We start from the raw sequence: 27,382 nt of genomic DNA on the forward strand, positions 1-27,382 counted from the left end.
GGTATCTAGTGAGCAGCACTTTGCTAATTGTGCTACTCTTCGCCATCAGCATCCGGCCGTGTGCTGCCACCTTCTTCTGGCTGCGTCCCGTGCCGACCGACTCACCAATTTCGGGCGATCCTCCGAACGGTTGGAGACCACCGTCATTGGTACCGGGTGGCACTGATGGGCCCAAGAAGCCACAAGGGAGCTCGCAGGATTTGCTACGTTTGCCTCGTAAGGGAACCCTCAACTACGCTCTACCGTGCTGTCCTGTTGTGTACCATGGTCACTCGGGCCAAGCCTTCCCGGAGCTAAACGACCTCGTCTACCATGAACAGTAAACCCACTCTCGCCCGGTACGTTCACATTTCGTTACAGAGATCCTTTGCAACTATGCAGCGACCGGTCGTTGGCCGTCCTATCCACCGTACCTGCAGGCAGCCATCGTTGACCTTGGCCGGCACGTATTTGCCCTCGATGACCCCGGTGTACGCCAGTACTGTGTCAACTACGTTCGGATCGGCTTCGTCCGGAGACCATGTTGTGCTTACCCAGGTGAGTCTCCCGCTTAAACACGAGGAAATGTGGTACCGATACAAGGCAGCAGCACGCACCTTCAATGCAAGGGAAATTCTTATCATATCCATCAAATAAATGTGTACACATGCAGAAACCGATTTTTCTTTTCTTCATTTTAAATCGATGACTGCTTTGACTACCCTACTGATTGCTCTTTTTTGTTCTCCTTCTGCATATTTGCTGTGTGTTGTGTGGTTCATCATTCGTGCAGTTTACCCAGTTTACATAATGCCGGGCAGGAAATCTACTACTGAATCGTCGATTGATACGGATGTTGTAACAGGTATTACAAACGTGCCAGATGAGGCGGATGAAGGCACCGAAGGCGAAGGTGATGGCGAAGGAGACGGAAACGGGGAAGGAGAGGGTGAAGGAGACGGAAATGGGGAAGGAGAGGGCGAAGGAGACGGAAACGGAAACGGAGAAGGCGAAGGAGAAGGAGAAGGAGAAGGAGAAGGAGAAGGAGAAGCAGAAGGAGAAGGAGAAGGAGAAGGAGAAGGAGAAGGAGAAGGAGAAGGAGAAGGAGAAGGAGAAGGAGAAGGAGAAGGAGAAGGAGAAGGAGAAGGAGAAGGAGAAGGAGAAGGAGAAGGAGAAGGAGAAGGAGAAGGAGAAGGAGAAGGAGAAGGAGAAGGAGAAGGAGAAGGAGAAGGAGAAGGAGAAGGAGAAGGAGAAGGAGAAGGAGAAGGAGAAGGAGAAGGAGAAGGAGAAGGAGAAGGAGAAGGAGAAGGAGAAGGAGAAGGAGAAGGAGAAGGAGAAGGAGAAGGAGAAGGAGAAGGAGAAGGAGAAGGAGAAGGAGAAGGAGAAGGAGAAGGAGAAGGAGAAGGAGAAGGAGAAGGAGAAGGAGAAGGAGAAGGAGAAGGAGAAGGAGAAGGAGAAGGAGAAGGAGAAGGAGAAGGAGAAGGAGAAGGAGAAGGAGAAGGAGAAGGAGAAGGAGAAGGAGAAGGAGAAGGAGAAGGAGAAGGAGAAGGAGAAGGAGAAGGAGAAGGAGAAGGAGAAGGAGAAGGAGAAGGAGAAGGAGAAGGAGAAGGAGAAGGAGAAGGAGAAGGAGAAGGAGAAGGAGAAGGAGAAGGAGAAGGAGAAGGAGAAGGAGAAGGAGAAGGAGAAGGAGAAGGAGAAGGAGAAGGAGAAGGAGAAGGAGAAGGAGAAGGAGAAGGAGAAGGAGAAGGAGAAGGAGAAGGAGAAGGAGAAGGAGAAGGAGAAGGAGAAGGAGAAGGAGAAGGAGAAGGAGAAGGAGAAGGAGAAGGAGAAGGAGAAGAAGGAGAAGGAGAAGAAGGAGAAGGAGAAGGAGAAGGAGAAGGAGAAGGAGAAGGAGAAGGAGAAGGAGAAGGAGAAGGAGAAGGAGAAGGAGAAGGAGAAGGAGAAGGAGAAGGAGAAGGAGAAGGAGAAGGAGAAGGAGAAGGAGAAGGAGAAGGAGAAGGAGAAGGAGAAGGAGGTGAAGAAGGGGGTGAAGAAGAAGGTGGTGAAGAAGAAGGTGGGGAAGAAGGTGGTGAAGAAGAAGGGGGTGCGGAAGAAGGTGATGCCGAAGAAGGTGGTGCCGAAGAGGGTGGTGCTGAAGAAGGTGATGCCGAAGTAGGTGGTGCCGAAGAGGGTGGTGCTGAAGAAGGTGGTGAAGGAGAAGGTGGTGCCGATGAAGGTGGTGCCGAAGAAGGTGGTGAAGGAGAAGGGGGTGCGGAAGAAGGTGGTGCCGAAAAAGGTGGTGAAGGAGAAGGGGGTGCGGAAGAAGGTGGTGCCGAAGAAGGTGGTGAAGGAGAAGGGGGTGCCGATGAAGGTGGTGCCGAAGAAGGTGGTGAAGGAGAAGGTGGTGCCGAAGAGGGTGGTGCCGAAGAAGGGGGTGGTGAAGGAGAAGGTGGTGCCGAAGAGGGTGGTGCCGAAGAAGGGGGTGATGGAACAACCAACGAGGAAGTGGCCAGAGAAGAGGATGCACCTGCAGAAATTGTTCCATCTTCCCGGCTTATTTCCGATAAAACGGAAAAGTATCGTCCTTTGAATGAGCTAACCACACAAACACCTATTCGTAAACGTCCCAATTCTCGACCAAAAAGAAACAAGAAGCATTCGATTACCACTACATCAGTACCGATATACTTTAAACCACTGCGATCTACATCATTGACGCACACAGTCTCCGGTAGGCTCAATTTGGAAGTGAAAAAATCGCAACCGATTAGGCAAACCTTGGTGAAAACAAAAAAATCCAATTTTCGGAAAGGGAAACAATTAACCAGTAATGATATATCACGTGTAACATGGCACCCACAAACAACAATGCCATCAGAAATACGAGAACAAACACTAACAAAACGTAATCTACACAAAACCGTAGATAATCATGGTAGATTACACAACAAATGCAAGCGAAAGATAAATGAAGAAAATGAAAAGATTCGTGAAAAGGCAAACCAAACCCCTACCACGCATCCATCCAGATCGGTGGCATACAAAAGAACCAAGAAATTTAAGCTCACCGCCCCCGTCAAAGAGCAGGAAGTAGCTGATAAGCAAAAGCGTGTTAAAGTAGGCCATGGAAAGTTGCCCTCGAAACTGCATCGCGAAAAGCAGAAAGTGACTACAGCGGAAGCCACTTCAATGAACGATGAAAGCGAAACCAAGTAGGCCATTACAAAGCACACAGTGATCCTAAAACGGACATGCACTTTAAAAAGCGGATAATGTTAAAAAAGTGCTCTATATTATGTTACTTCGGTGTTTCCACGTTATATAATTTGTCAGTATTTTTGATCACAGTTTATCTGCAAAACAAGTGTGTAAAGAAAATAATAAAGTAACGTATTATAACCCTGGCGTACTATGATGTTTTCATTGTGTTCCAAGCATTTACAACTGTACAAGCTCTTCCCCCTATCTAAAAGTTTGTACATTTAATTGTAATAACCACTTTTGGAAATGGTTTCCTTGTGCGATAGGTATTAGAGGAATAAGTGCTACAATTATTATCTGCCACCGTTCCACTTTTTGCGATGGAGACGCCTGGTTGCGCTTTAAGACGCTTTTGTTACGCACTGATGCTTCGGCAATTGGTTGATCATAAGGTTCAAAAACGCCTTTTATTTATTTTTTTTAGAAGCGCTTATGGTTAGCAAAAGGTTTCATGGTAAATGTTGGTGCCTATTTTCCCGTGTTGTTACCGAACCCCCAGACTTTCGGTTGTGCTTTGGTTTTTTTTGTGTGGGCTGTTGGAGCAAGAGTAAATGTTTTTCGCAGAACAACGTCGGCGAGGGATGGGTATGTAAATTGGGTCGTTGGCAAATAGGACCGTCTTCTTTATATTCAATATTTTCCGTCCATGTGGGATGGAGAGCTATTGTGAACTTGTAGAGAAGGGAAGGAGTGTACCTAAAATAGACAGCTGCGGTTCAAATTAATCACCTGGTTGCATCTGCATATCGTATGTGAATGCGTAAACAGACGATACGATTTGTGTACTTATTTTATGTAATTTTATTCTATTGTGTTAATAACGTTTTAGTTAACGAGTGCAATTACATATTTGCAAGATACGCAAGAGATGGTAGAGTCGTGACAAATATTCTCAGAATTGTGTAAAGGAGCACATCCTTTTTGAAGATTTCATGTCTAGTGTTCAGGAAACACTTAAAGCTAAGTATCAATTTCCTACCCAGATTAAAGCAATAAATTCTACACACAATAGCTTTGCTGCACATGAATCTCGACCCGGCGAGTAAAATCCTGTCTGGCGAAGTGATCCTTAACTTTCTTCTACCAACTGCATCAAGCCATATCTGGTGTCCCATAGCACAGAGTGGAATAGTAAATTGACTTTCCTATAGAGAGTTTCTAAGTGGATATATCACAGTTGAGAAAAAAAGAAACTTCCTTCCAGCAGCGAGGGACCAAATGAGTAATGCACTAATTTCTTTTCCCTTTCGCAGCTTCATTATGGATTTATTTCCCTTTTTTTATGAAATAACTAAGAGTAAAAGTCGCTCTATTCGTAGTTCTCGTTTTGTCCTAAAACTACGTAATTTAATTTATTACACTCACAGCCGCGATTTTCTCGAAACTCTGAAGCAACACGCTACTGAAGATGTTGTAACTTTGAGACAGTTAGTTTAATTAGCTACAGGTGTTACAGTTGCAGTTAAAGATTTATTACGAGTTCCCGAATTTGAGACCTGCACTCAGTTTTACTGCAGTGCCCTATTGTATCATAAATGTTTACATTACTACATTAGCATTTAAGATTATCCTTCTGAAAATTTCCCTTTTCTTTAAAAGCATACGCGTTTGTAATAACGAAGAGATCAATATTTTTCGGCAAATTCAGCACTTTGCTTAACAGGGAATTTACGCGCACTTGAAAACTGTTTGAATTTACAACTTTCGCTGTCGTACAGACCTGATATATCAACACACGGAATTTAATTCGCACCAGTTTGGCGAAATTCTCGACACCGCACGTGTAAAATGAACACACCCAAGATAGTTACAGATGAATTTGACCGTGCTCAACAGTCATTTCAAACCTCAGCAACCTTGGCATGAAGTTTCGGCTCTATTCGGCACCTGCGTTTACAGACGGGCGGGTTCAATTCTTCCCGATGTGGTGCATTTTTCCTGACCGGATAATTCGTGCCGCTCGAACGTCCGGGAATTCTTTGAACCGTACAACTCATCACATACTTGTATAAGTGCGTGGCTCGAGAAGGCTGTTCTTGTTATCTGCGCCGAGTTTTCACCCGTAAGATTTTGCGTTTTCCAACGTGTACCGTTCTACATCGTGCCAGGGATTTCCGTACTGTTGCCCTCCCCAAAATCTGTCCGGGTGTGTTGTTTTTGTGTGTGTACGCTATCTCACCCGTCGTCCGAACTTTACTTCCGAAACCGGTGGTGTGCAACGGTAGCGACCGCGAGATCGGTCCTGCTCCTTCTTCTGCCACATCTTCAATGTGCGATATTGTGCCCTCCTACCGGGTGAAGAAAAGTGACACGCCACCGCGTGTTAAACGGTGTCCGTCTACTCCCGGGCGGTGCTGCTTCAGGCGGTCTGTGGTTTGTCGGAACAAATAATGGGAAAATCAGATCGAGGGCCCAATAGAAAAGCAGCAACCTTCTTAGATTTATATGCGTGTGTGTGAGTGAGTGAGTGAGTGTGCCTGTGGTACGTGCGTGTGGTAAAAATTCCGGTTCTGGTCTTTAGCAAGCGGACGCGTCATCGTCATATTGGGCATTGTGAACAAATAGTGCTACGCGACCAGGATCCGGTTTTCCGGAACGGTCCGGGGTCAGCTTGCGCTTGCCAATGCCCTTCAAATTGTCGCATCCGATCGTGGGTCGGGAGGGACACCAATTCCGCCGAACCATATTGCTGCTGTGGCGCTGTGTGGGTCCTGACCTCCTCTTCTGATCTATTGTATTCTCCCCCTAGCTACCTGGTTTCTTTTGTCTCGCTCGCTCTATCTGGGCGCGTGTCATTTTATGCTCGCACGAAGAAACGTCTCAAGCAAAAAGATGGTTTCGCAATTGCCAGCCGATCTCGATCGCGGGTGTCGCAGTGTCCTATTTTTTAGAACTTTTCATCTGTTGTTTTTTTTTGTTCCCGTGCAATGGACCTCACGAAAATACGCAAAACGTACGCAAAAGGTGTACGAGCTAGCTGTTATCGGAGGCACACCGAGAGATAAAAGGTCTGTTGACCAAAAAACCCCCAAACACAAGCTGCCGGTTTTCATGCGATAATTCCATTCCCTTCAGGAGCTCCGGACCTTTTGGATACCAATCGAGGCAAAACATATGCGTCCCACACCATAATAAAGTGGTACGAAATTCATCCCGAAAATAACCGGGCACAATTTGGATCGAAAAAACGTGGTCGCGCTTATCGTTCACTCTCTTTCGCTCGCACTTGGTTTCACTCACCCGAGTCAGCCATTTCGCTCGCTCCTACGGTACGGTCAGGTAGGGCGCGCATTCACTTGCTGTCACTCGGTTGTCTCGCTCTCGCTGTATGGTACCAGAGCGTGATAGAAGCTGTTTACAGTCTCATGCAATTGTGCATGTGTGTGCGCGCGTGTGTGTAGCCAGAGCCAACGGAGGTTAATGGCAGAAGCAGGAACGCACATACAAACACACACACATACATACGTCCATATCCACGCAGGGATTGCAGCAGCTCTTGTTTGTGTTTTGATATCCTTTTCGGCTTTTGTGCGAACGAACTCCATTCTCTTTCGATTTGTGTTGTGTTCTTTTTTTGGTCGAGAGCGATCTGTCAGTGCAACTGTCAGACAGTCCTTTCGTAATGGCACAGATACACGCTGAGAGCTCGAGCGAGGTGAGAGATTTGACAACTCAATTTTCAACGCTTGAACTGCCATCATCAGCTGACTGCTTGTTTGTTTCTCAAAGGATGTTGTAAACAAATATTTTTTTACTGAAAAATTTCAGCGCCGCATCACCCTTATTCGGGTGCTGTGTGTTCATTTCTTCCCTCACGATTAAAAAACAAGAACTTATCGGGCAGGTACCGATCGGTAACACCGGTATCCGGCACAATAGATATGCAAGATGATACAATTGGGGCTGGGAGCTTCAAAACAACATATATTTGCGTGTGTGGTACAAATCCTTAGCAGGAGCATTGCAATGCAAAGTGGCTTAGAAGATGATGGCCGGAACCTCCACTTTTCAAAACATAAACAAACAGCCGACCGCCATTTTGCTTAAGCGTTTCGTTTGGCGTTTGAAGCGTGTAACTGTCAAAATCCGGGGCTGAGCGATCTCTCGCCTCGCTTGAGCTCTCAGCGTGTATCCGTGCCATAACAGGAGGCTGTGCGACAGGGTTATAAAATAACATAAAAAACAGACGGGTGAAGTTGTGCAGAAAGAGCACATTTGTTCACAGCAGTGCAAAAAAAACTGTTAGTTAACTGGCTTAACTTTAATCGGTGACAATTTTGGTTTAGACTGTGTGGCGTGTTGAATAAAGGGAGTGCAGAAGTACGGAACACATCCCAAGTGCAGCAGAAGGGATTTTTCGGCCGACGGGTTTTTTTTTGCTGGGGTATCTAATTTTATATCGTTTCTTTTCTTTCATATGTCTCCCTGCTTGTGAAATTCGGTGTTTCGATCCGTGCTGCGAATGTATGCGTGTGCGTGCGGTGAATCCTGCCTTTGCTGCTTCGTCCATACCATCAAAGGTCAAAGCCAAGTGCAGCAAACTGGAGTCTCTAACGAGAACAACCCCCATCTAATCCCGGATCTTTGATAAACGCAGTACAGTAAGTATACTAGGATCTGGACAGGTTTAAAGTACACCAAACTTTTTCGATTGCCGTGTGTTGCTTGGATACTTTCACCCACCGATTGAATCACCCGGCGAGACGTTTATAGCGGTGCCTATGTTTTCCAATATGTCAACGTGCCGGGGTTTTAACCTCATTCTTCACATTCATCGTAGCTGTGTGTGTGCGTACGTTCGCGGCAACAATGAAAAAAGGGATTAGCTGCTGTGTAAAGAACTCACGCAAAGAGTTAGACCAGGTGTCGGGAAACAAACTAATGCACAAGCCACCGTCGATGGTGTTGTGTGCGTATGTGTATGTGGAATACAATCGCGTGCTGTCACGGATTTTTGTCGACGTGTGATTTGTTCTTCTTGAATATTAAGTCCTGGGCAGGAACAGTAGACCAGATGAGGTTTGATCTTCACGAAATGAGTTGACCTTTAGTCCATTTCAAAAACCGTCGACACAAAACACCTCAAATACTGTATGATGAGCAAAGGATCGAGAGCAATACGGAATGTACCTCACTACGTCGCAATTGACAGGTCAAACCGTGGGCCTCGGTTCAATGTGTTTTTATTTCACCGGCATTTGTCTCGCTTTTCCCCGCGAGATTGCGATTAGCGCATATGAAAATGAATGCGCTAATTTCGCTAATATTAAATTGGAAAAATTGATTGAGGAAGTCAGCGAAAGACTTTCCACCTGAAGTCGTCTGGAACGGAGTGGAGGTTTTGTTGTTGCTGTATTTAATTTCCTTATTATTATTGCTCTCTCTTAAGACGCCATCGGAATGCGTTGGCTGGGTGAAAAGAGAATCACTAGAGCGAGATAGCAACCGAGCGAAAGCGAATGACACGTCAATAGAAGGCCCCCGTCGATTAGGTGTGTGGTGTGTGCGTGTGTTTTGTGTTGTTGTTCTGCTTATTCTTTCGCTTTCCTGGTGCTTTCGCTTACGCACCCAGCGCGCTCTTGCTAACACTGTCCCGTTCTGGCCACTCTTTTCCTTTCATAAATAAATAAAAAAACAAGCAAAACAACTGCACCAACGGTAATGAACCCACACCTGACGACGTGTATATGCGTTCATCTGGTCTGGCATTGCATGGGTGTGGAACCGAAACGGGGAAGGCAACATTGAGACCACACCGTTCCGGTGGGAAAGGGCTAGAATGAATACATATCTTTATGTTGGCGGACCCTTCGGTTGGTGTGGTTCGTCGACCATGCATGGATCTTGTGTGGGGAGGGATGGGTGACGGCAAGGGAGAAGGGACCAGCTCCTCGCAACTGCGTCTCCCGAATCAAGAGCGAATCAAAACATAACCTGAAACACCGTTAGGAGCACTGAATTTTTCAGCCGTACGTTCGCTCTTTCCAGTCTTTCGCATTTATCGCTCTTTTCTTTAATCGTGTTTTGTTCCATTCCCTTGCCGCGGTTTGCACTGGGGCAAGAACCAATAACACGCAATAACACTCACACACATAAACACACCGGAATAAGTGCATAGTGAAGGACAGATCAGTCAGCATCGTGCTAACATCGAACTCCCATCGGCACGGCGGATAAGTAATTCCTGCCCCAGGGGAAGATTTTCGAGTTCTGGTTAAAATTATTCTTAACAATGTGTTGCAGAATTTCTCTTTTAGTCGAACACAGCGAGCGGAACTGTGTGTGCACCCCATTACGACATTTTGTGTGTTGGTGCATTAACACGCTATGGATGCTGCCGCTGTTGCTGCCACGTGCGCAAATGCCTTCTCGTCAATCCCGCGTGGATCTTCTGCCCAAAATCTGCACCGCCGCTCGCCCTTGGTCACCAGGCGAGGAGGCACGGTATGCCGCCACGATGCTTCGTTGGCAGTAGTAGCATGCTGTCCGGTCGAGGCGCCCACTGCGCTCAGCAACCAATCGGCCACCTCGCCGCTGGTGATAAGAGTACGCAGAGCGCCCGGTTTTTGCTTTCGAACTACAGTTATCAACGTCAGCATAAAGCTCTATCAACCCGCAAACACACACACACCAACAGGCCCGTCCTTGGAGGAAGAGGGTGCGAGTGTTATTCCTTGCCGGTCTGATTGGCGCGGGGCAGCTTATCAGCCTCCGGCGATTACTTAACACTGTTGGGGCCCACTGCCTAACGTTGGACGCCGGCTCTATGGGGCCGTAGGTTACAATCGGTTGCCTACTGCCGCCGGTACGATATGATGGGTGTACGATCACCTTTACAATGCCTTGCTTTTACTCGATCTTACACTTACATCGACCACAATGCATTGATAGATTTCGGTATTGTTACGTTTGATTGCTTGTGCGAACTGTGGGGTAGTTTTGAAAATATCACTCCTATTGATAACCGCGTGATGATCCTTCCGATACGCTTGGGCAATAATAATAAGCTTATCGTGCGGGCGCATGCCCAACAATGTTGCTGAATTGGCCAAGAGAGGTGGAATGGAAGAAGCATAACAAATATAAATAGTATTAAAGCTGTTAGTAGAGGTAAATCGAGAGTTTTAGAAGAGTTTATAACGATGTTGTTTAAATTGATCATCCATTTTCATGAGGATTGACAATTCTAACGTAGTTTTGTTGTATGACTTTTACTTATACATACTGTAGTACGAACCCAAAACCATGTTGAAACATAATCCACGTCTTCGATATTGTTTTCAAACGTAAATCTCTTCGTATTTCTCGTGTTAACCATTACTAATATACCAGTTTGAATAGTTAAATGGTAAATGAAATCTATAATCAAATCTTCATATACAGTTAAAGTCATTTATAGCAACAGACTTGAATGCATTTGGTTGTCAAACAAATATGCGTTATATTACCTCTGCCATGCCTCATTGTAGCTGTTACGCGCAGCAGCATGCAGCATGCACTGGCACATATATCATTTTTAGTTAGAGAATATATCTGCCGCAACACGCCTAATCGTGTGCTTGTGTGTGTGTGTGTGCGTAAAACTAGGGAAATGAGAGCAGTAAAAGCAGCGTAGTCAAAGGGAAACCCCAAAACAATATGACAAAAGCGAGAGAAAGACAGAGCAAAAACGAGCGAAAAAGCATAACTTTGCGCCCTTTGTAAACCAGTCCCGGTTGTTGTTATGCTTTTTTTTTCTTTTTCGGGCCACGTAGAACGAACGACCACTTCGTTACGGTTCTTATGTATCCGTTGCATCCAAATGGTTTTTGGGGCCACGACTCTATCGCACGCTGGGAATGCGCTCTAGCTCCGCATTGGAGAAAGGTATACAGTGCATAGCCTTCATTCTTTGGGCTGATATACAAAATGGTTACAAATTCAATACACATATCCATGGTTCGTCGTACTGCGCTATGTTCACCACACCAAATGCGCGTGCTGGGTCTGCGAAGAGACATGAGGGATCTTCTTAAGCACAATTAACACAGAATTCTACGCTACCATACACGCACAATCGTGTGTTCTCACTTGTCGTTGTAACATAGATGGAATAGTGATTGTGCGTAACTAAAAGAGATAGAGAGAGTGTATGCGGTAGAGGGGACGAAATTGTTAATTGGCCGTTTAGGCCCTTGGCTAGTTTCGTTAGGGTGATATCTCAGTTTTTGGGTGTTGGGTTTTGGGGTACTACCGTTCGATCGAGGCAAGTGGAATACATAACTAACAACGTGGCCATTTCTCTTTCGTTCCAGTTGTACTGTAAAGACTTGCAACGAAATAGGACTTTTCTTTCCAAGCAGTAACAACAAGCGGGCAGGCAGTAAGGATGGAGGATTCAACTAACCCAATGGCAGGAATGGATCAACAGCAGTTGTTGGCGGGTGCCGGTAACACGGGCTACGAGAACAACGTGTCGGCACCGGCACCGACACCCTGCTACGACGATCTGTTCCCGGCACTGCCGGAGAGTGAGCCGCCGCGCTTTAACAGCACCTTGTCGCCGGCCACGCAGAACATGCGCGTCGGCAGCTCGATCGTAACGCAGGTGTTTATCGTCGCGTCCGGCGAGCGCAAGTACGACTCGGATAAGTTCGGCGAGGGCGAATCGCTGCGCACGTGCCAATCGATCATGAAGGAAACCAATGCACACATCGAGATCTCGAGTGGCAAGGACCAGTCGCTGACGTTCCTGGTGACGGGTAAGGTGCATGAGGTGCTCGAGGCGCGCCGCAAGATACTGGTACACTTCCAGACGCAGGCGAACAAGACGATCAATATCCCGCGCGAGCACCACCGCTGGATTCTTGGCAAGAAGGGCGACCGTTTGCGCGAGCTGGAACGCACGACTGCGACCAAGATCAATGTGCCGCGCATCAGCGACGAATCGGACGCGATCACCATACTCGGCACGAAGGAGGGCATTGAGAAGGCGGAACACGAGATCCGTACGATGTCGGACGAGCAGTCGCGCAAGGCGTTCGAGCGGTTCAACGTGCCGAAAATCTATCACCCGTTCATACTTGGCGCGTACGGCGAGAATCTGCAGAAGATGTCGGAAGAAACGGGCGCCAAGATTAACGTGCCGCCGCAGTCGGTGCAGAAGGACGAGATCTTCATCACGGGCGAGAAGGAGGGCGTACTGGCGGCGAAAGCACGCATCGAAGCCATCTACAAGGAGATGGAGAAGAAGTGTACGTCCGTCGGAGTGGAGGTGGTACGAGCGCAGCACCGGTACGTGTATGGACCGCGCGGTTCAACCATCCAGGAGATACTGCAGGCGACGGGTGTATCGGTGGAGATGCCGCCGAGCGATTCGCCCAGCGATACGATAACGCTGCGCGGCCCCCAGGACAAGCTGGGCAATGCGCTGAACGTGGTGTACCAGAAGGCGCACTCGATCCGCACGGAGGTGCTCGAGTGTCCGCAGTGGATCCACAAGTACATCATCGGTCGCGAAGGCGGTCATATCAAGGAGTTCTCCGTCCAGCATCCGAACGTGCATGTGGAGTTTAGCGAGGACAAGATCAAGATCGATGGGCCCCCGGAACAGGTGCTGATTGCGTCCGAAGAGCTGCAAAAGATGGTGAACGATCTGACCGGTCGTCTGCGACTGGCCGAGATGGTGGTCGACCCGGTGCATTGCAAGCACATCATCGGTAAGGCGGGCTCTAACATCAATCGCATGAAGGAGGAATATGACGTGCAGATCAACATCGACGAAAAGGGAGCCAAACCGATCCGTATCGAGGGCCCGGTCGAAGGTGTGGCCAAGGCGCAACAGGAGTTGCTGGAAAAGATTGCGAAATGGGAAAACGAGAAGGAGGAATCGATCATCATCGATCACCGCCTGTTCAAGACGATCATCGGTGCGAAGGGTGAGTCGATTCGCGAGATACGCGAGAAGCACAACCAGGTGCAGATCGTTTTTCCGGGCCCGAATGACAAGTCGGATATTGTTAAGATCCGCGGCATGAAGGAGGACGTCGACCGGTGTCACAAGTATCTGACGCAGTACGTGAAGGAACTGCAGAAGAATTCGTTCGTGCTGGAGGTGCCGGTATTCAAGCAGTTCTTCAAGTACATCGTTGGCAAGGGTGGCGCAAACATTAAGAAGATTCGCGACGAAACGCAGACAAAGATCGATTTGCCGTCTGAGAGTGACACAAACGAGGTGATCGTGATTACCGGCAAGCGCGAGAACGTGAACGAGGCGCGCGATCGCATCCAGAAGATCCAGAACGAGATGTCAAACATTGTGTCGGAGGAGGTTACTATTCCGGCCAAGTATCATTTATCGCTGATCGGAACCGGCGGCATGCTGATCAATTCTATCATGGACGAATGTGGCGGTGTGTCGATTAAGTTCCCGAACTCGGATGCGAAGAGCGACAAGGTGGTGATCCGCGGCCCGAAGGAGGATGTGGAGCGTGCCAAGCAGCAGCTGCTGGAGCTGGCCAGTGAGAAGGAGCTGTCTTCGTACTCGGTGCAGATTCGCGCCAAGGCGCAGCATCACAAGTATCTGATCGGAAAGAATGGTGCTTCCATTAAGAAGATTCGTGACAAGACCGGTGCTCGGGTCATCTTCCCAGGTATGTATCGTGCTCTTTCTGTGTAGGCACGTGAAGGGAGATAAACAATACTGAAGCAATGGTATTACCATTTTTGTTACAGGTGTTAACGATCAGGACAACGAAGCAATTACGATCATCGGCAAAAAGGAACAGGTAGAAGAGGCGAAGGCTGAGCTGGAAACCATTATCAAGAGCATCGATAACATTGTCGAGGACGAAATGATCGTCCTTCCGAAGTATCACAAGCACTTCATCTCGAACCGTGGTAAGGTGCTGCACCGTATCGAGGAGGAATGCGGTGGCATGTCGATTTCTTTCCCGCGCATGGACCGTGACGATCGTAACGATCGCGTGAAGCTAAAGGGCCCGAAGGACTGCATCGAGCCGGCCAAGCAACGCATCATGGAGATCGTGCAGGAGCTCGAATCGATGGTGACGATCGAGTGCTACATTCCTGCCCGCCACCATCGCATCATCATGCGCCGTGGTGGTTCGAAGGTGCAGGCCATTACGTCCGAGTTTGGTGTCAACATTAGATTCCCGGAGCGTGGCACCACCAACAATATGGAACCGGCTCCGGCTGCGGTCGATCCGGCACAGCAGCAGAACGGCAATGGTGATGCGTTGCCTGCTACTGAAAACGCGACAGACGCTGGTGCGGTTGTGAATGGAGCCGGGGAACAGCAGCAAGCCGAACCGGTCCAGCGTGCCTCGGATCTTGTTCGAATCAGCGGCAACAAGGAGAAGTGCGAGCTGGCTAGGGAAGCACTGCTGGCGCTGGTTCCGCTGACCGAGGAGATTAACGTGCCGTGCGATTTGCATCGTTCCCTGATCGGACAGAAGGGCCGCGACGTAAAGGAACTGATGAACACGTACGATGTGCACATCGAGATGTCGCCGCAGGACAAGAAGCTCGACATCATCAAGGTGACGGGCACGAAGACGGCCATCGCCGAGGCAAAGGAAGCGATTGCCGAACGCATCAAGCACCTGGAGGCGGACCGGAAGGATCGCGAACTGCGCTCGTTCGAGGTCAAGCTGGAGGTGGATCCCGTTTACCATCAGAAGATTATTGGCCGGCGTGGCGTTGTCATCAACAAGATTCGCGCTAATCACGACGTGCAGATTACGTTCCCCAAGCAGGATGATCCCCAGAACAGCATTATCACTATCCAGGGCTACGAAGAGAAGGCACTGGCTGCGCGGGACGAAATCCTAGCTATGGTGGACACGCTCAGCTCGGTCTACAAGGAGGAGATCCATTTGGACGAGCGCGTGCACCGACGCTTCATCGGTTTCCGTGGCAAGCGGCTGCGCGAGATTAAGGAGCAATACGGTGTGGATATTACCTTCCCGCGCATGGACGATGCGGACAAGTCGCTGGTCACGCTGGCAGGCACCCCGGACAATGTAGAGGCGTGTCGCGACTACCTGCTCAATCTGGAGGAAGAGTTCCTGCAGGATGTGTCTGCTGCCCCGACCCAGCCGACCTCCTTCTCGCAGATCATGGAAGATACGATGGCGAACCAGCAAACCAACAAGCAAGGCTTCGTTGTGAGTGGTGCACCATGGGAGCGCAAGGCGGCGCCCAACACACAGTCGCTGGAGGACTTCCCTGACTTTGGCGGACTCGGCGGTGGCCCGGGTGGTCCGGCCGCGACCAGTGCCGACACCAACACGCAGACGCCAATCAACTCCGCCTGGAATGCCAAGCATTAAGCGGATCACGTGAGGTGAGGTGTGTGTATGTGTCAGCGAGTTTTTGCAAGTAAAGAGGGCAACTAACGATGAGAGCAATAACCTTAAGGAATCGTGGAAAAGGATTGCAATTTATCTATTGTCTGTTTTGTGGATGGATATTAATTTTTTGTCGCTGCTTCAGGCAATTATTGGGCTAACTTTTGATTATTTAATTATTTGTTTCTGTTTGTATGTTTGTTTGTTTGTTTTTTTTTATTTCATTTCATTTTCACCTTGTTAAACCAATAAACAACGAGATGTTGCAATGTACATAAGCAAACCATTAACAGTGAGTAGCATCTAGAACGAAAAAGGTAGGAAGGAATTTCTGAATGAAAAGCAAGGGAAAAACAAACCGCAAGATCACCTAGGACGGAAGTTCGAAGTACTGGTATAAAATTTCATATTTGTATTCCCTGTACGATCGATTTGAAAGAATGCTTTTATTTTTCATTAATTTCAATTCGAACAGTTTACTCAATATATCATTACAGTCTACTTGTTCTGCATAGATTGTAAGGATGCGTATACACACGCGTCCACGGATGTTGTTGGATGTTTTGTTTTGCGGTATATCAGGGCAGAACATGGATGTTCAATGTGCACAACGCGGCCTATCGGTCGCTCGCACGTATGTCATGTTGTTGAACTTGCTGAAGATCACAGAGCAACTCGAGATCATCGAGTGTTCAGTGCAATTGACGTAACATGGGCAGACAATTACCGTGTCAAAAATAGTTAGAAGACATCGAAGTGCAATGAAAAAAGTACTAGGGTTTCCAGAAGCAAATGATTGAACAGCTAAAATAATAGCAGAAGCTACGATAAATTAGTTGTAAGCTGCAATGCGACTAGCATGTTGCGCAAGCTCTTACGGAATTGTTACGGCACATTTAGAATCTATGCAACAGGATATTATGTATTCGTCACCATCGAGTATAGAAGCGCTTCGGGATTATAATAATAGTAATACGCATAATCATTAGACACAGAATTGTTTTAATTATTCCAATACCTTCACAAACGTACTGCAACACTCATCGCGTGTTTCATAAATTTTTGTCCATGGTTAGCCCTGTTTTTCCCCTGTTTGCAATTTAAAAGCATAATCGTTGAAAAATGAACTCATCTCGTCTGAACGGTAGCACTTAAAGCCTTGCAACACCTTATCTATAATTTCTAATTAACTTTTGGTTTCCTTTTTTTTCTCGACAGGTGCCGAATGTTTTTGTTCATTTAATTGCCCCCCTAACCTGTTCGCAAAAGGATTTTCAACGCGTCAACCAACCGGTCCCGGCAAAGGAAACCCGACGAAATCTTACAAAAGCAATCATTTATTAGAAGAAAAATTATCTTTTAAGTAGTACATCAACCGGCGGGACCATAAGTCCCTCTTTCCCTCTCTCCCTGTCCATCCCTCCGCTACTACCGCGAGCCCTCTCGGGGGATCGCGCCAAAATCCTATGGAACTATAGCGATATAGCATCGTGGCACGTGTAGCAGAAGCTCAATCGATCGATGGTCGGAGAAGATGGGTTGTTATATCGAGGTTAACACGGATGAGTAGATACAGTGTGGTAGAATTTAGTTACGAGCAAAATTGCAACCCTGTCTGTGGACAAACGGGAACGAGAACGGTATAGGGCGCAAAGCTGTGTAATCCCGTAAAGGCACCTGGTGTTGCCGCATTGCAAACACACATAGGAACTCTGTATCATAACTTTCTAAGGTTCCCCCCTTCCCTCCTTAATAATAAAGACACATAACACAACCAACCAACAAAACATGTTTTGCTCATCCCGAGACGCAATAGTTTCGCGCCCCTGTGTCAGGTATTCGCATGCGTAAATTCTTCATAGCAGGGATGAAATATGAAGTATAAAGTAGGGAAGAATGTTTGAGGTTTGATCGTTTTTTTTTTGTTTGTTTTGCTTTACTGTTGCGAATTGTCAATTTTTCCTCCACTGCGCACGTTTAGGACGCGAGAAGACGGGGAAGAGCGCGAAAGAGAAACGATAGAGAATTAGTAGATAAAACGTATATAGTAGTGGAACAAAAGAAATCCCCTATTTGCTACACCGACTTGCTCTTTCCTTGCTCCTGTAGCAGCATTGTGTTACGTTTGTTAATCTGTTTTCTGATACGTGCGTGCGTGAACGTTTTTACATGTACTTTCTTTCTATCGCAATTGTAACGTTTTGCAATTTATCTATCCGGATAATGTGAAAACACTTGAGGTTAGGGTGTAAACATAACAAAAATTGTGTAATGAAAAGAAAAAAGTGGTATGACAGAGAGATATATACACACAATATATATATAAAATATATATATATACATATTTTGATAATCAAATATTATTTTCACTATCGTATAAAGACACGGTCGGTGTGTGCGGCACGTATTTGCGTCTGTGTAGGGTTTTGGTACGGTTACAAATGTGTTGGCACCCTCCATCGCGTTCCTCTCCGGCAGCCGCATATATTTGGGAAACAGAGTGAAATAGAGCTGAAAGACACCAAAACAAAATGGCAAAATGTGAAAACAAACAAACCCGGAACAATGGTGGTAACATAGAGCGGCATGCATAAGAAAAAGTAGAAAAAAATGCCTATATAAACACAGACACACTTGCAAAAGAAAGAATAAAACAATAATAACTGCGTAAACTGAGGGAACTAAACTCGTAAACGTGAAAGGAGTGAAAGCGAAACGTTGAAAAATCTGCAATTAGATGAAATGAAGGAGTGCCCCCGAAAGAGAACTAATTATACACTATATATATATATACATATTGAACCTTATAGAGATAAAAGAGGAGGGAAGCAAAAATACTAAATGAAGGATAGGAGGAGGATGATCGTTAGGTCGGGTGCGCGAAATCATACGCGCGCGATGGCCACTACTAGTAGTCAACGAAACGGAACAGGTTGGCTAAATAAACATGTATAGGGATGCGGAAGCATAAAGAAAAGCTCGTAAACATGGCAATACATAAAGAAGCAAAACGAAGTTTATTTAGCAAAAAGCCTAATCAGCCTCCAGCACGAACCACGAACCATGCGTGGTGAGGCGCATCAGATCGCTTAAAGTGAACACGTTTACACGCCTAGTAGGAAGGAGGGGGCAGTAGGGACACCAATACGCCCGCGCCCTTGGCCGTCGTCTGTTGAACCGGTGTCGAGTAAGTTTTTTGCACGGGACTCTGTATGAAAGATTCGCAGCTTTGTGAAGGACTGTACCAGGTCCCCTGTACTAAGAAGTGGAAGTAGAAAACACAAACACACACAAACACACTGGATAGAAAGATAGAACGCGGGGATGCTGATATGCCCGCGGTATCTATGTGCATAGAACACGAAGAACGAACTCTACATTAGCTTCCTTTTACAAATCAATAAGCGAGAACGCAAATTGAAACGAGCGAATTACCCAATACGCAACCGTTTGGGTCGCGTTGACAGCATAATTATGAGGTGGGTTAACATTAGTATGCGCTAACAGCTAGAGCACAGCGCGAGAGTCGCAAAGAGAGTTGTGCGACGATGAACCGGGGGAAAAGGAAATCCTCGGCAGGCAAAATGAAGCAGCAATTGAATTTGAAGCGCGCGGCGTGCTTGGTGCAACCGGAAGGGAAGCTAATACCTAATTTGTGGTATAATAAAACTTATTACATTTTCTGTAATCATTTCGCGTGTGTTGGACGTTGGTTTCGTTAGTGTGCACAGTTCAGTTTGAGCACGTCTTGCTGTTGTGACCGGCTCTCATCCATCAGGCCAGCCTGCATCCAATCTCTGGCCAGTTTGGTTCTGCTTGTTCTACTACGGTTGAGATGCTTAACCAGCTAACAAATTCGCCGTGCTCCTCTACGCTTCGTGTCCAGCTGACGGGCCCCTTCCCAGTAGGGGTTCCCCTCTTCACGTGCCCCAGCCATCATATCTTTCCAGCCTTGTTCTAGCCACTGTCAGGATGTTTGCTTCGGATGTCCGCATTTCGCATCTCCCAGGGCTTAATATTCGTTCGCTACTCCAGAAGAATATTTAGAAAATGGTACGGAAAACAAAATCACACCATTTGCATCGTTGCATGACCTAGGAGCCACTGTGCATCGTTTTCCCGCTCAATTACACTGCGAGCGCTTGCATGCAATAACCAGCCTGCTTGTACACAACCCTGCACTGCAGTCAGCTAGCTGCGTAAAGGGCCGTCGCCATAGCAACCGCTCTAACAAAAACACCAACAAATCAAACTTTTTTTCTTCATCAGCGCAACCTTGCATTGTTTTTGCGCTCATCCTTTTGTTGCTTTTCAACTTTTGGTGAGAGTTTCGCGTATGTGTGTTTGTTGCGAGGCTGTTTCATTACGTTCATGCAAAAATGGTAGCACGACACGTCTGTCCACGCTGACCTAAACCTCGCGCGCGCGTTTGTGTTTGTGTGGCATTCAAAATTTGCGTGTAGACAACAACGTCGTCACAAATCGTGTCGAATACCCTAGTGCCGTCCCGGGGTGTTGCACCAGAGTTCCAGTTGGTAAAACGAACTGGACTGCTACGGAAGGATGGGGAAGGATTCGGTGCGCGAAAAGGACACCACCAGAAGGACGGGCCGTCCGGTCAGTGCATCACCGTACTCGGAAAACTATCGACCACCGATCGACCTCTGCCAGCGTCATCTGATCAACCATCGGCTGATGGTGTCGAAGCTGACGCGCCGCGAGCTGGAGGACAAGTATCTCAGCCTGTGTGACGAAAACTACACCATCAAGAAGCGGTTCCTCGAGCAGGAGGAACTGATAAAGCGGCTGAAAACGAAGCTGGCACGCCTGTCGAACGAGAGCAATAATCGATCGAAATCGCGCCTCGACATGAACTCCAGCGAACACTACAGGTAAGCGCGGTTACGCGTGCCCGTGTCATTGTTATTCACTGATGTCTTCTCTATTGCCTTCTCAGCAGACTGCACGATCTGGAACTGCAACGGCGAGAACTGCACGAAAAGCTGGAAGCACTGCGCCGTGCAACGTCCACCGATGTGCGGCGGCTGGAAAATGTCGGCAAGGTCAACAGCGCTGGTCCCGCTAGGACAAGTGCCGGGAGCCAACGTCGCTCGAAGAGTGCCCGTCCGGCGAAGGATCCGGATGCGGGTCGCCGAGAGTGCAAGTCTTCGTCACCCTCGAATGATGGGTACGACGAGGAGGACGATCATCACCATCGGTCAGTCGGTATGGGAGTCGGGCGCGCCAGTACGGACGATCCAACGGAGGACGACGATGAGCACAGTGCTGGTAGAATGGCGCATCGGAACAATCACCGGAAGTCATACGGTGCGGACGATGAAGATGAGGATGACGAGGATGAGAACGGTGTTGGTGGCGGTGTAGATGAGGATCGGGACGTACTGTCCGCGGACAGTGATGATCTGATTCAAAGCGAACGCGAGTCCGGTGGAGTTGAAGCTAGCGAAGTCGTTGGAAGTAGTGCGAAGGTGACTGGTCAAAAGGTTCGCCGCCATGGCACAGCGAAATCCAAGGCGCGCCAGGCCCAGTGTCCGGACTGTGAGCGCCATCGTACCGAGCAGCTAACGCGTGAAACAGACCTCATCAAAATGAAGCTAAACATCAAATATCTTCACAAGGTTAGTTGGTATCGATTTTTCGCCTTGTTACCAAGGGTGGCCCACGTGTCAGGTTTTGTTCAAATGTTGTTTCGTTTTTCTCGCCTTCCAAACACCGCACTTCAATCATCGCGCGCAGGAGCTGCAAAACGAAAAGGAAAAGAGTACACTGCTGGCGCGCCAGCTGGAGGAAAAGCTGTCGTATGAAATTATGAAGCGCAACGCGGCAGAAAACCTCGAAATACTCAACCTCAACCGGCAGGTGGAGGACCTGGCGAAGGAAGTGCAGCGACAGGTGGACGAGCAGAAGCGCTCGATGGAGCACGAGATGCGGAAGCAAGGTAGGAGAAAGTGAGCTACTACGGCATGTACTCCTTTGCAGACCTTGGTGTTGGTAGGAATTTTGTTATATGTATACAGTGATCTAATAATCTATTGAAGGTCTCTTACGTATGCCTTTTAATCTCTTTGTATAACCGAAATGTTGGGCTATTCTGAATCATGTGTGTTTTTTTTAATTGTCATTTTTTACTGAAGTGATATCACAGTAGAATGTAGCTTCCCCATCGGATTGGTGAGAGTTACTCCGGAAATTAATTCCACCCTCTGCTGTATCTTTCGCAGGTGATCTTGAAGCCCAAATACGCAAGGAAAAGGACAAAAACGATTCCCTGTTTGAAGAATGCGAACGTTTGAAGAAAAACATCGAAAAGCTGAAGGAGAATATGTCCGAGGTTGAGGTAAGTGTGTCTTACCATACTTGAAGCTAGAGGATTTAAGCTTTCCCATCCATACCGCTTTCCGTCTCTACACAAGATTGAGCGCGACTTTCTGAAGCGACAGCAGGAAAACTTTACCAAAATAGTGGACGAAAACAAGCTGCTCAAGTACCAGCTGGACGAGCTGAGGAAACACAACGAGGAACTCCTGAAACAGATCGATACACTGAAAGAGGAGGAACTCGTTACGAAGGAATCCCAGCAGGAATTGCTGGAAAAGCTAAAGACGTTACAGCAGGATAACGATACGCTCTCGGTGATGCTGGAAGGTTTGCGCACCGAGAACGAACTGTTGGCAGAGGAACGAACCCAGCTGGAACACAGCCTCAAGAGTTTGGAAGGTAGGCATTGCGCGCAGAGTTCATGTTGGCGTGTGCTTATACCAAGCTTCTTTACTTTTAGCCTCACCGATCAAAGAAGTTCATCCAGTTTCGCCGGTAGGTTGAATGCAATACCTCTTAACTGCTTCCAACAGAACATCCGACTGGCTAAATGACTTAAACTCCGCAGACTGTACTGTCAACATGTCGACTTTCCTTCGCTACTGACTATTCTGGCGGTAACGTAAAGGACTACTTTTGCCACTCTCTCTCTCCAAACTGCAACGTATTGTACGGTCCCATGTAGAGCTTAGTTAAAACGAATGTGCAAAAGTGTGATAATAGAACAAATTGTGTCTATCGATAGTCTCCCTCTGTGTGATGACCATGTACGCTAAAGTAGTATCTGTTTCAATAACCGAAAAATGTTGTATGTTCTTACCGTATTTATTTTTGATGACTTTAGACACGCCCGTCGGTAAATGCGTCGGTGCAGACTGAACGGGTGTATGAAGAGAAAAGGGATACTCAAAATTCTCAGACCACTGAACCGAGAACAGTTATTCTCGAAGAACCTGCACCCGTCGAACGAACAGTGCGTGAGCGGGACACGTTAACGGTGGGTCCAACACCGTTGTCCAGACGTTCGTCGGTAGCGGCACGTATGAGTCGAGAAAGGCATGCGTACGAGGCGGCGGACGCCGCTCAGCAGCTGTTCCGGCAGGTAAGTGTCAGCCAGATGATACCGAAACTGTCGCAAATCATGAACAATCGTACCGATGAACCACCGAAACCAAACAATGTTGAGCTGCTGATAGCGAACAGTTACCCTGAAACGTTGGAGGTAAGTAATTTGCTGATTTTATCTACTGAGCAAAGTACTAGTGGCAGCAACCGCCATCTGTTATCAACTAGCCAAAGCACAACATTGTACTGCATTTCAACTCTTTTTCTTCAATCAATTCCGTTGCAGAAATCGTTCCGGGAGAATGAACAATTCTACACAATGCAAAGTGCGGCACGACGTAGAAATACTGACCGAGGCTCCATAATTTCTTCCGTATCAGAAAAACGACGGATCTCCTTCCGGGATGCTGCCAGCAAGAATGAACCAGAACTGAAAGGTATGGGCGGATTGTTGCTATACGAATAAGCTTAACTCTTTTTTCCTCATTCACTCTCCAGATGGGGATTACTCGGTGCAAGAAAATTATGCCCGGCTTTTCAACATCCAACGGCTTCCGTCGATGTGGCACAAGATTGCGGAGAATCCTGTTCCCACCTCGTCCTCCATACCAAACCAAATTTTTAAAACCCATCGTTCCAACGCCGATATGCTAACGATTGAGATACGATCCGTACGGTGGAACGAATTGGCCGTTCACCGATTGCTAGAGGCCAACGTGTCGCTTTACTATGTCGAGTTTTCGTTTCTCGACCTGTACGGCCATCGTTTGGAAACACCAAATTCGGTGGCGTTCGTTACCAGTGAGGGTGAAGTAAGGCTGGATCATTCGTTCAACTTTCGGGTAAATGTCGAACTGGATGCAAACCGGCACGCGGAACGGCGCGAGGAGTTGAAGAAAATGCTTCGCCCGGAAGGTAACGATGCGGTACGGTTTGTTGTTGTGAATGAGGATCGTACTGCGGATGTTGCTGTGGGACACTCCAGTGAGGATATAGGATACTCTTCCATTAAACTTCGTCATCAGTTGCAGAAAGCTTCCGCGCAGAACGAGTCGGAACTGGTTGTCGCAGCACCGATTTATGATTTTGGGCACGAACACGATGAGCTGGGTATCCTAACGATTAAATTCGACAACATCAAACTACTCTTGTCACTGATGCAGAATAGTTCTGTATAAATGTCTAATACAATATATGGTTCTGTATAAAATAATAATAATTCTGAACTATAAATTAGTTGTAAAACTAACAAATTCCTACACATGGACTGTAGATGTAGGTACGATTGATGTTTTCCCGCCTTTTGCCTTTGGCGCGTTTGGTGACAGCTGCACAGTGGGTGATTTCCACCAGTAAAACTATTCCCCGGATATCATTGAATTGTCCATATTTTATTACCTTCTGGAATAATACTTTGGAAAAATGTATTTACAAATAGGGTAAAAGCGATTAAATCTATGCATCCGAATAACGTTTCATCATTCTTCAACTGTGCGGTGAAAATAGCTGACAATCCAAATGTCCATACGACCAACCACGTTTCTACCCTTAATGATTTGTTGTCATTTGCGCACCATTGCCGCGATTAAGTCCTACCGGTCCGTTCAAATATCATTTTTACGTGCAATTTGTGTTGTATTCGTACGTGAGTGACTGACCAACGTGTGAAGAAGCATCAACTGCATCAGAACAGCATAAAGGGTGAGTAATGTTGTAGTGCTAATTCGTTTCACTGATGAATTGCTTATGTTAAGTTGTTTATCGATATGATGAATGTTTGTTGAAATGCTACAGGTCTATACAAAATACAAACTAAATGCGATATAAAATTAACTAAAGTTTAATATGCTGGAAAGGGGTGTAGTGTGTTTCGCTTAGAAATATGAGGGGAATAACGATGAGTCATACTGATACCGGCGAGACATTAATGATTAATTAATGTTATTTCCTATGTGCGTGCGAAGCATGCGCAAATGCCTTATGGTGACGTGTTCCCAACACGATTGTAGTAAATGATAATGTATAACAATATTTTAAACGTGCCATTAATAGTTCTGTTGAAGACTAAATTACTAAAAACTGTTATCAATTGATTGCAGGAAATGGCATTCAAGGTAATGCTGATGCTGGTCCTATTGGGCCTTATATTGGTGTTGCTTTCTTTGCTAGATTCGGCCATTCGATTCGTCACACTATGGTTATTCGGGATCAGTATAATCTCTTGGATTTTCTCGTTTGGCCCGGAATTGATGTCCAATATTGCAATCGCAGCCGTTCAAGCAGCTCTACTCAATTGGACACTTACCAGGTATGTTAAGTAAGTGCCGCTGAAAGGAAATATGTGCTCTACTTTCATTTATGTAATTACAGCTTTTTGTGTTCAATAACACACGTCAAGGTGCAACGTATGACACTTTCACAAGATCCCGTCTCTTCCACCTCCAAACTAGAGTTTTCGTTTGATGCAATCAGCTATAATCATCGAGACACCAATGCCAACATCAGATCGATGAAAATTTCGATAGACATCGATCCAAACGTATTGCCATGGATCTCAATCTCCATCATCGATCCGTGTGTTACCAAGCGTGTCACTAGTGAAATGTTTAACCGAGGAGTAAATTCATTCCCGGCACATGAACCTCAAACATCCGTACCGAAATTGTTGGGATTGTTTTTAAACACCAAACATGGAGGATTGTTGCAACTTTTCTTACGCCATGTAAAGTTCTGCGTTACCAACGGTACTTTGGAAGTTGTGGATAGGACAAGCAAATTTCTGCTTTCAGTTCGCTTGCACTGCGATGAATTTGGACTTCGCAACCACAGATCCATTCACGAGGATGCAATATACACTGACGAGTACAAGCAACTGTACGTGAGGAAATTTACTACAAAGATTTTCGTCGAACCGAATGCAAGCGCAACATTTCACTGCAGATTCTTTTCACTGCACGTTGCTAATGTTGATCGTGTACGCGATCAACTGTACCACAGTAGAACGATGAACATTCTGCTCGGTCGGCAGTATTGGAAGTGCGACGTGTGGATACAGTTGGTTTGCTTTTATCTGGGCACTTATGAACTGGACGAAAACGTACGCAAACGTGGTGAAATATTTTTCGCACGACAGATTGATATTAAGCTGGCCAACATGCGAAACAAAACACAGGAAACGGGAAAGCTTCAGATCAAAGTGGAGCTGCCGATATGTATGGAGTATAATCCTGAGTTGGCCCATTTCATTATAGATCTGTTTCGCTGCATCGCTCATTTCCGACCAGCTGTTGCAGACAATCGTGACCAACTTGCAACGGTACTCGTACCGACCAGTCGGCAAACTTTTCCGGCCGCGCTAGACATGGTGATCTTCGTCACTTTGGGGAAGGCATCGTGTCTGCTATGGAACGAGCATGGAACCTGTTTGTTGATGAATTGGAAGAAGCTAACGATGAAGAAATTGGACGGCGATACGGAAATCCGACTGCATACCATAGCCCTGCAGATGGATGATTACAGCGAATTTACCAACGCAAAGACGGGCAACGAGACGCTTACGGTGGACGAAATCATAATCAAGCATGGTGATGATAATGCATACTATCAGGATTTGTTTATTAACCTGAGCAACCCAACAGCCACCTGGAACAAGGATGTGCACAACCATGTTAAGCAATTGTTCGAGGAAATGAAGACACTTACGGCGAAGCTAACCCGATTGAGGCCACCATCTCAGCCAGGGAAACTTGTAACGATTTGCGTAAACCTTTACGGCACTATACGGGTTTTCCTTCCCCTAACTGCTATAGGGCCTACCGTGAAGATAGAGATCAGGAAGATAAAAGTTACCAACGCTGGAAAGGACCACCTCTGTGTATGGGATGCTGTGATATGCGTTGGCATTGTACACTTAATCACACACGAATATCTCTGTATTGAGTCAGAGGACCGGGAAACCAGGGGTGGCTGGATAATGACTACCCACAACAAAGATGTAAGTAGTGAATGTATGACGCGGTAATTCGGAAACCTAATTGAATGATTTGTTTTTCCGTTGTCTTTGCAGCCATTTGAAATAAATAAAACCTCAGTGTACAAGGTAGTATTTAACGGCTTTGTGCCAATATATAAATGGCTACAGGAGTGGTGGTAACAGCTGATATGACTACTAATACGCAAACGATTTGAATTTGCAAGTATCTCAGGAAGCATGAAAGGGTTTTATACTGAAGGTATATATTACTTCAACATTTCAATCATTGAACTATCTCACTGTTAATCGTTCGTATGTTTAACATGCATTTTCTCAATATGTTTGCACCAGTTTGTGCCATAATCTCTTTTATATAAATTCTGTAACAAACGCACTCTAAGCTACTGATAGATACTATTGCTGTTTTACTAGCAAG

The 27,382-nt window shown here is 46.7% G+C and overlaps 4 protein-coding genes across 5 annotated transcripts; 3 read left to right on the forward strand and 1 right to left on the reverse strand.

The window, feature by feature from the left end:
• Nucleotides 1-1,268: 1,268 nt before the first annotated feature.
• Nucleotides 1,269-6,472, reverse strand: LOC128302988 (uncharacterized; the record flags this gene model as incomplete). Its single annotated transcript, XM_053039838.1, has 2 exons — nucleotides 6,460-6,472; nucleotides 1,269-2,155 (listed from the first exon to the last, which is right to left on the reverse strand). Coding segments are annotated over exons 1-2 (900 nt in total), but the record flags the coding sequence as incomplete, so codon positions are not given.
• On the forward strand, nucleotides 5,235-19,257 carry LOC128305765 (vigilin). Of its 2 annotated transcripts, none has more exons than XM_053043363.1 (5): nucleotides 5,235-5,281; nucleotides 7,740-7,820; nucleotides 11,514-13,850; nucleotides 13,933-15,570; nucleotides 16,788-19,257. In XM_053043363.1, the coding sequence occupies exons 3-4, from the start codon at nucleotides 11,588-11,590 to the stop codon at nucleotides 15,549-15,551; spliced, it is 3,882 nt and encodes a 1,293-aa protein (XP_052899323.1). In that variant the 5' UTR covers nucleotides 5,235-5,281; nucleotides 7,740-7,820; nucleotides 11,514-11,587; the 3' UTR covers nucleotides 15,552-15,570; nucleotides 16,788-19,257. The 2 variants fall into 2 exon arrangements, with proteins under 2 accessions (XP_052899323.1, XP_052899322.1); XM_053043362.1 differs by having other exon boundaries at nucleotides 13,933-15,565.
• An 875-nt stretch (nucleotides 19,258-20,132) lies between these two features.
• Nucleotides 20,133-24,151, forward strand: LOC128304698 (kinesin-related protein 4-like). The gene is made up of 9 exons (XM_053041904.1): nucleotides 20,133-20,461; nucleotides 20,527-21,208; nucleotides 21,327-21,528; nucleotides 21,812-21,927; nucleotides 22,004-22,307; nucleotides 22,369-22,403; nucleotides 22,753-23,130; nucleotides 23,260-23,410; nucleotides 23,472-24,151. Exons 1-9 carry the CDS (start codon nucleotides 20,133-20,135, stop codon nucleotides 24,149-24,151), a joined length of 2,877 nt encoding a protein of 958 aa, XP_052897864.1.
• A 924-nt stretch (nucleotides 24,152-25,075) lies between these two features.
• Nucleotides 25,076-27,126, forward strand: LOC128305124 (uncharacterized). The gene is made up of 3 exons (XM_053042431.1): nucleotides 25,076-25,281; nucleotides 25,344-26,967; nucleotides 27,040-27,126. The coding sequence occupies exons 1-3, from the start codon at nucleotides 25,076-25,078 to the stop codon at nucleotides 27,124-27,126; spliced, it is 1,917 nt and encodes a 638-aa protein (XP_052898391.1).
• The last annotated feature ends 256 nt before the right edge of the window (nucleotides 27,127-27,382 follow it).

The sequence above is a fragment of the Anopheles moucheti genome, chromosome 3 (genome assembly GCF_943734755.1).
Source record: "Anopheles moucheti chromosome 3, idAnoMoucSN_F20_07, whole genome shotgun sequence".
NCBI classification, from domain to species: domain Eukaryota; kingdom Metazoa; phylum Arthropoda; class Insecta; order Diptera; family Culicidae; genus Anopheles; species Anopheles moucheti.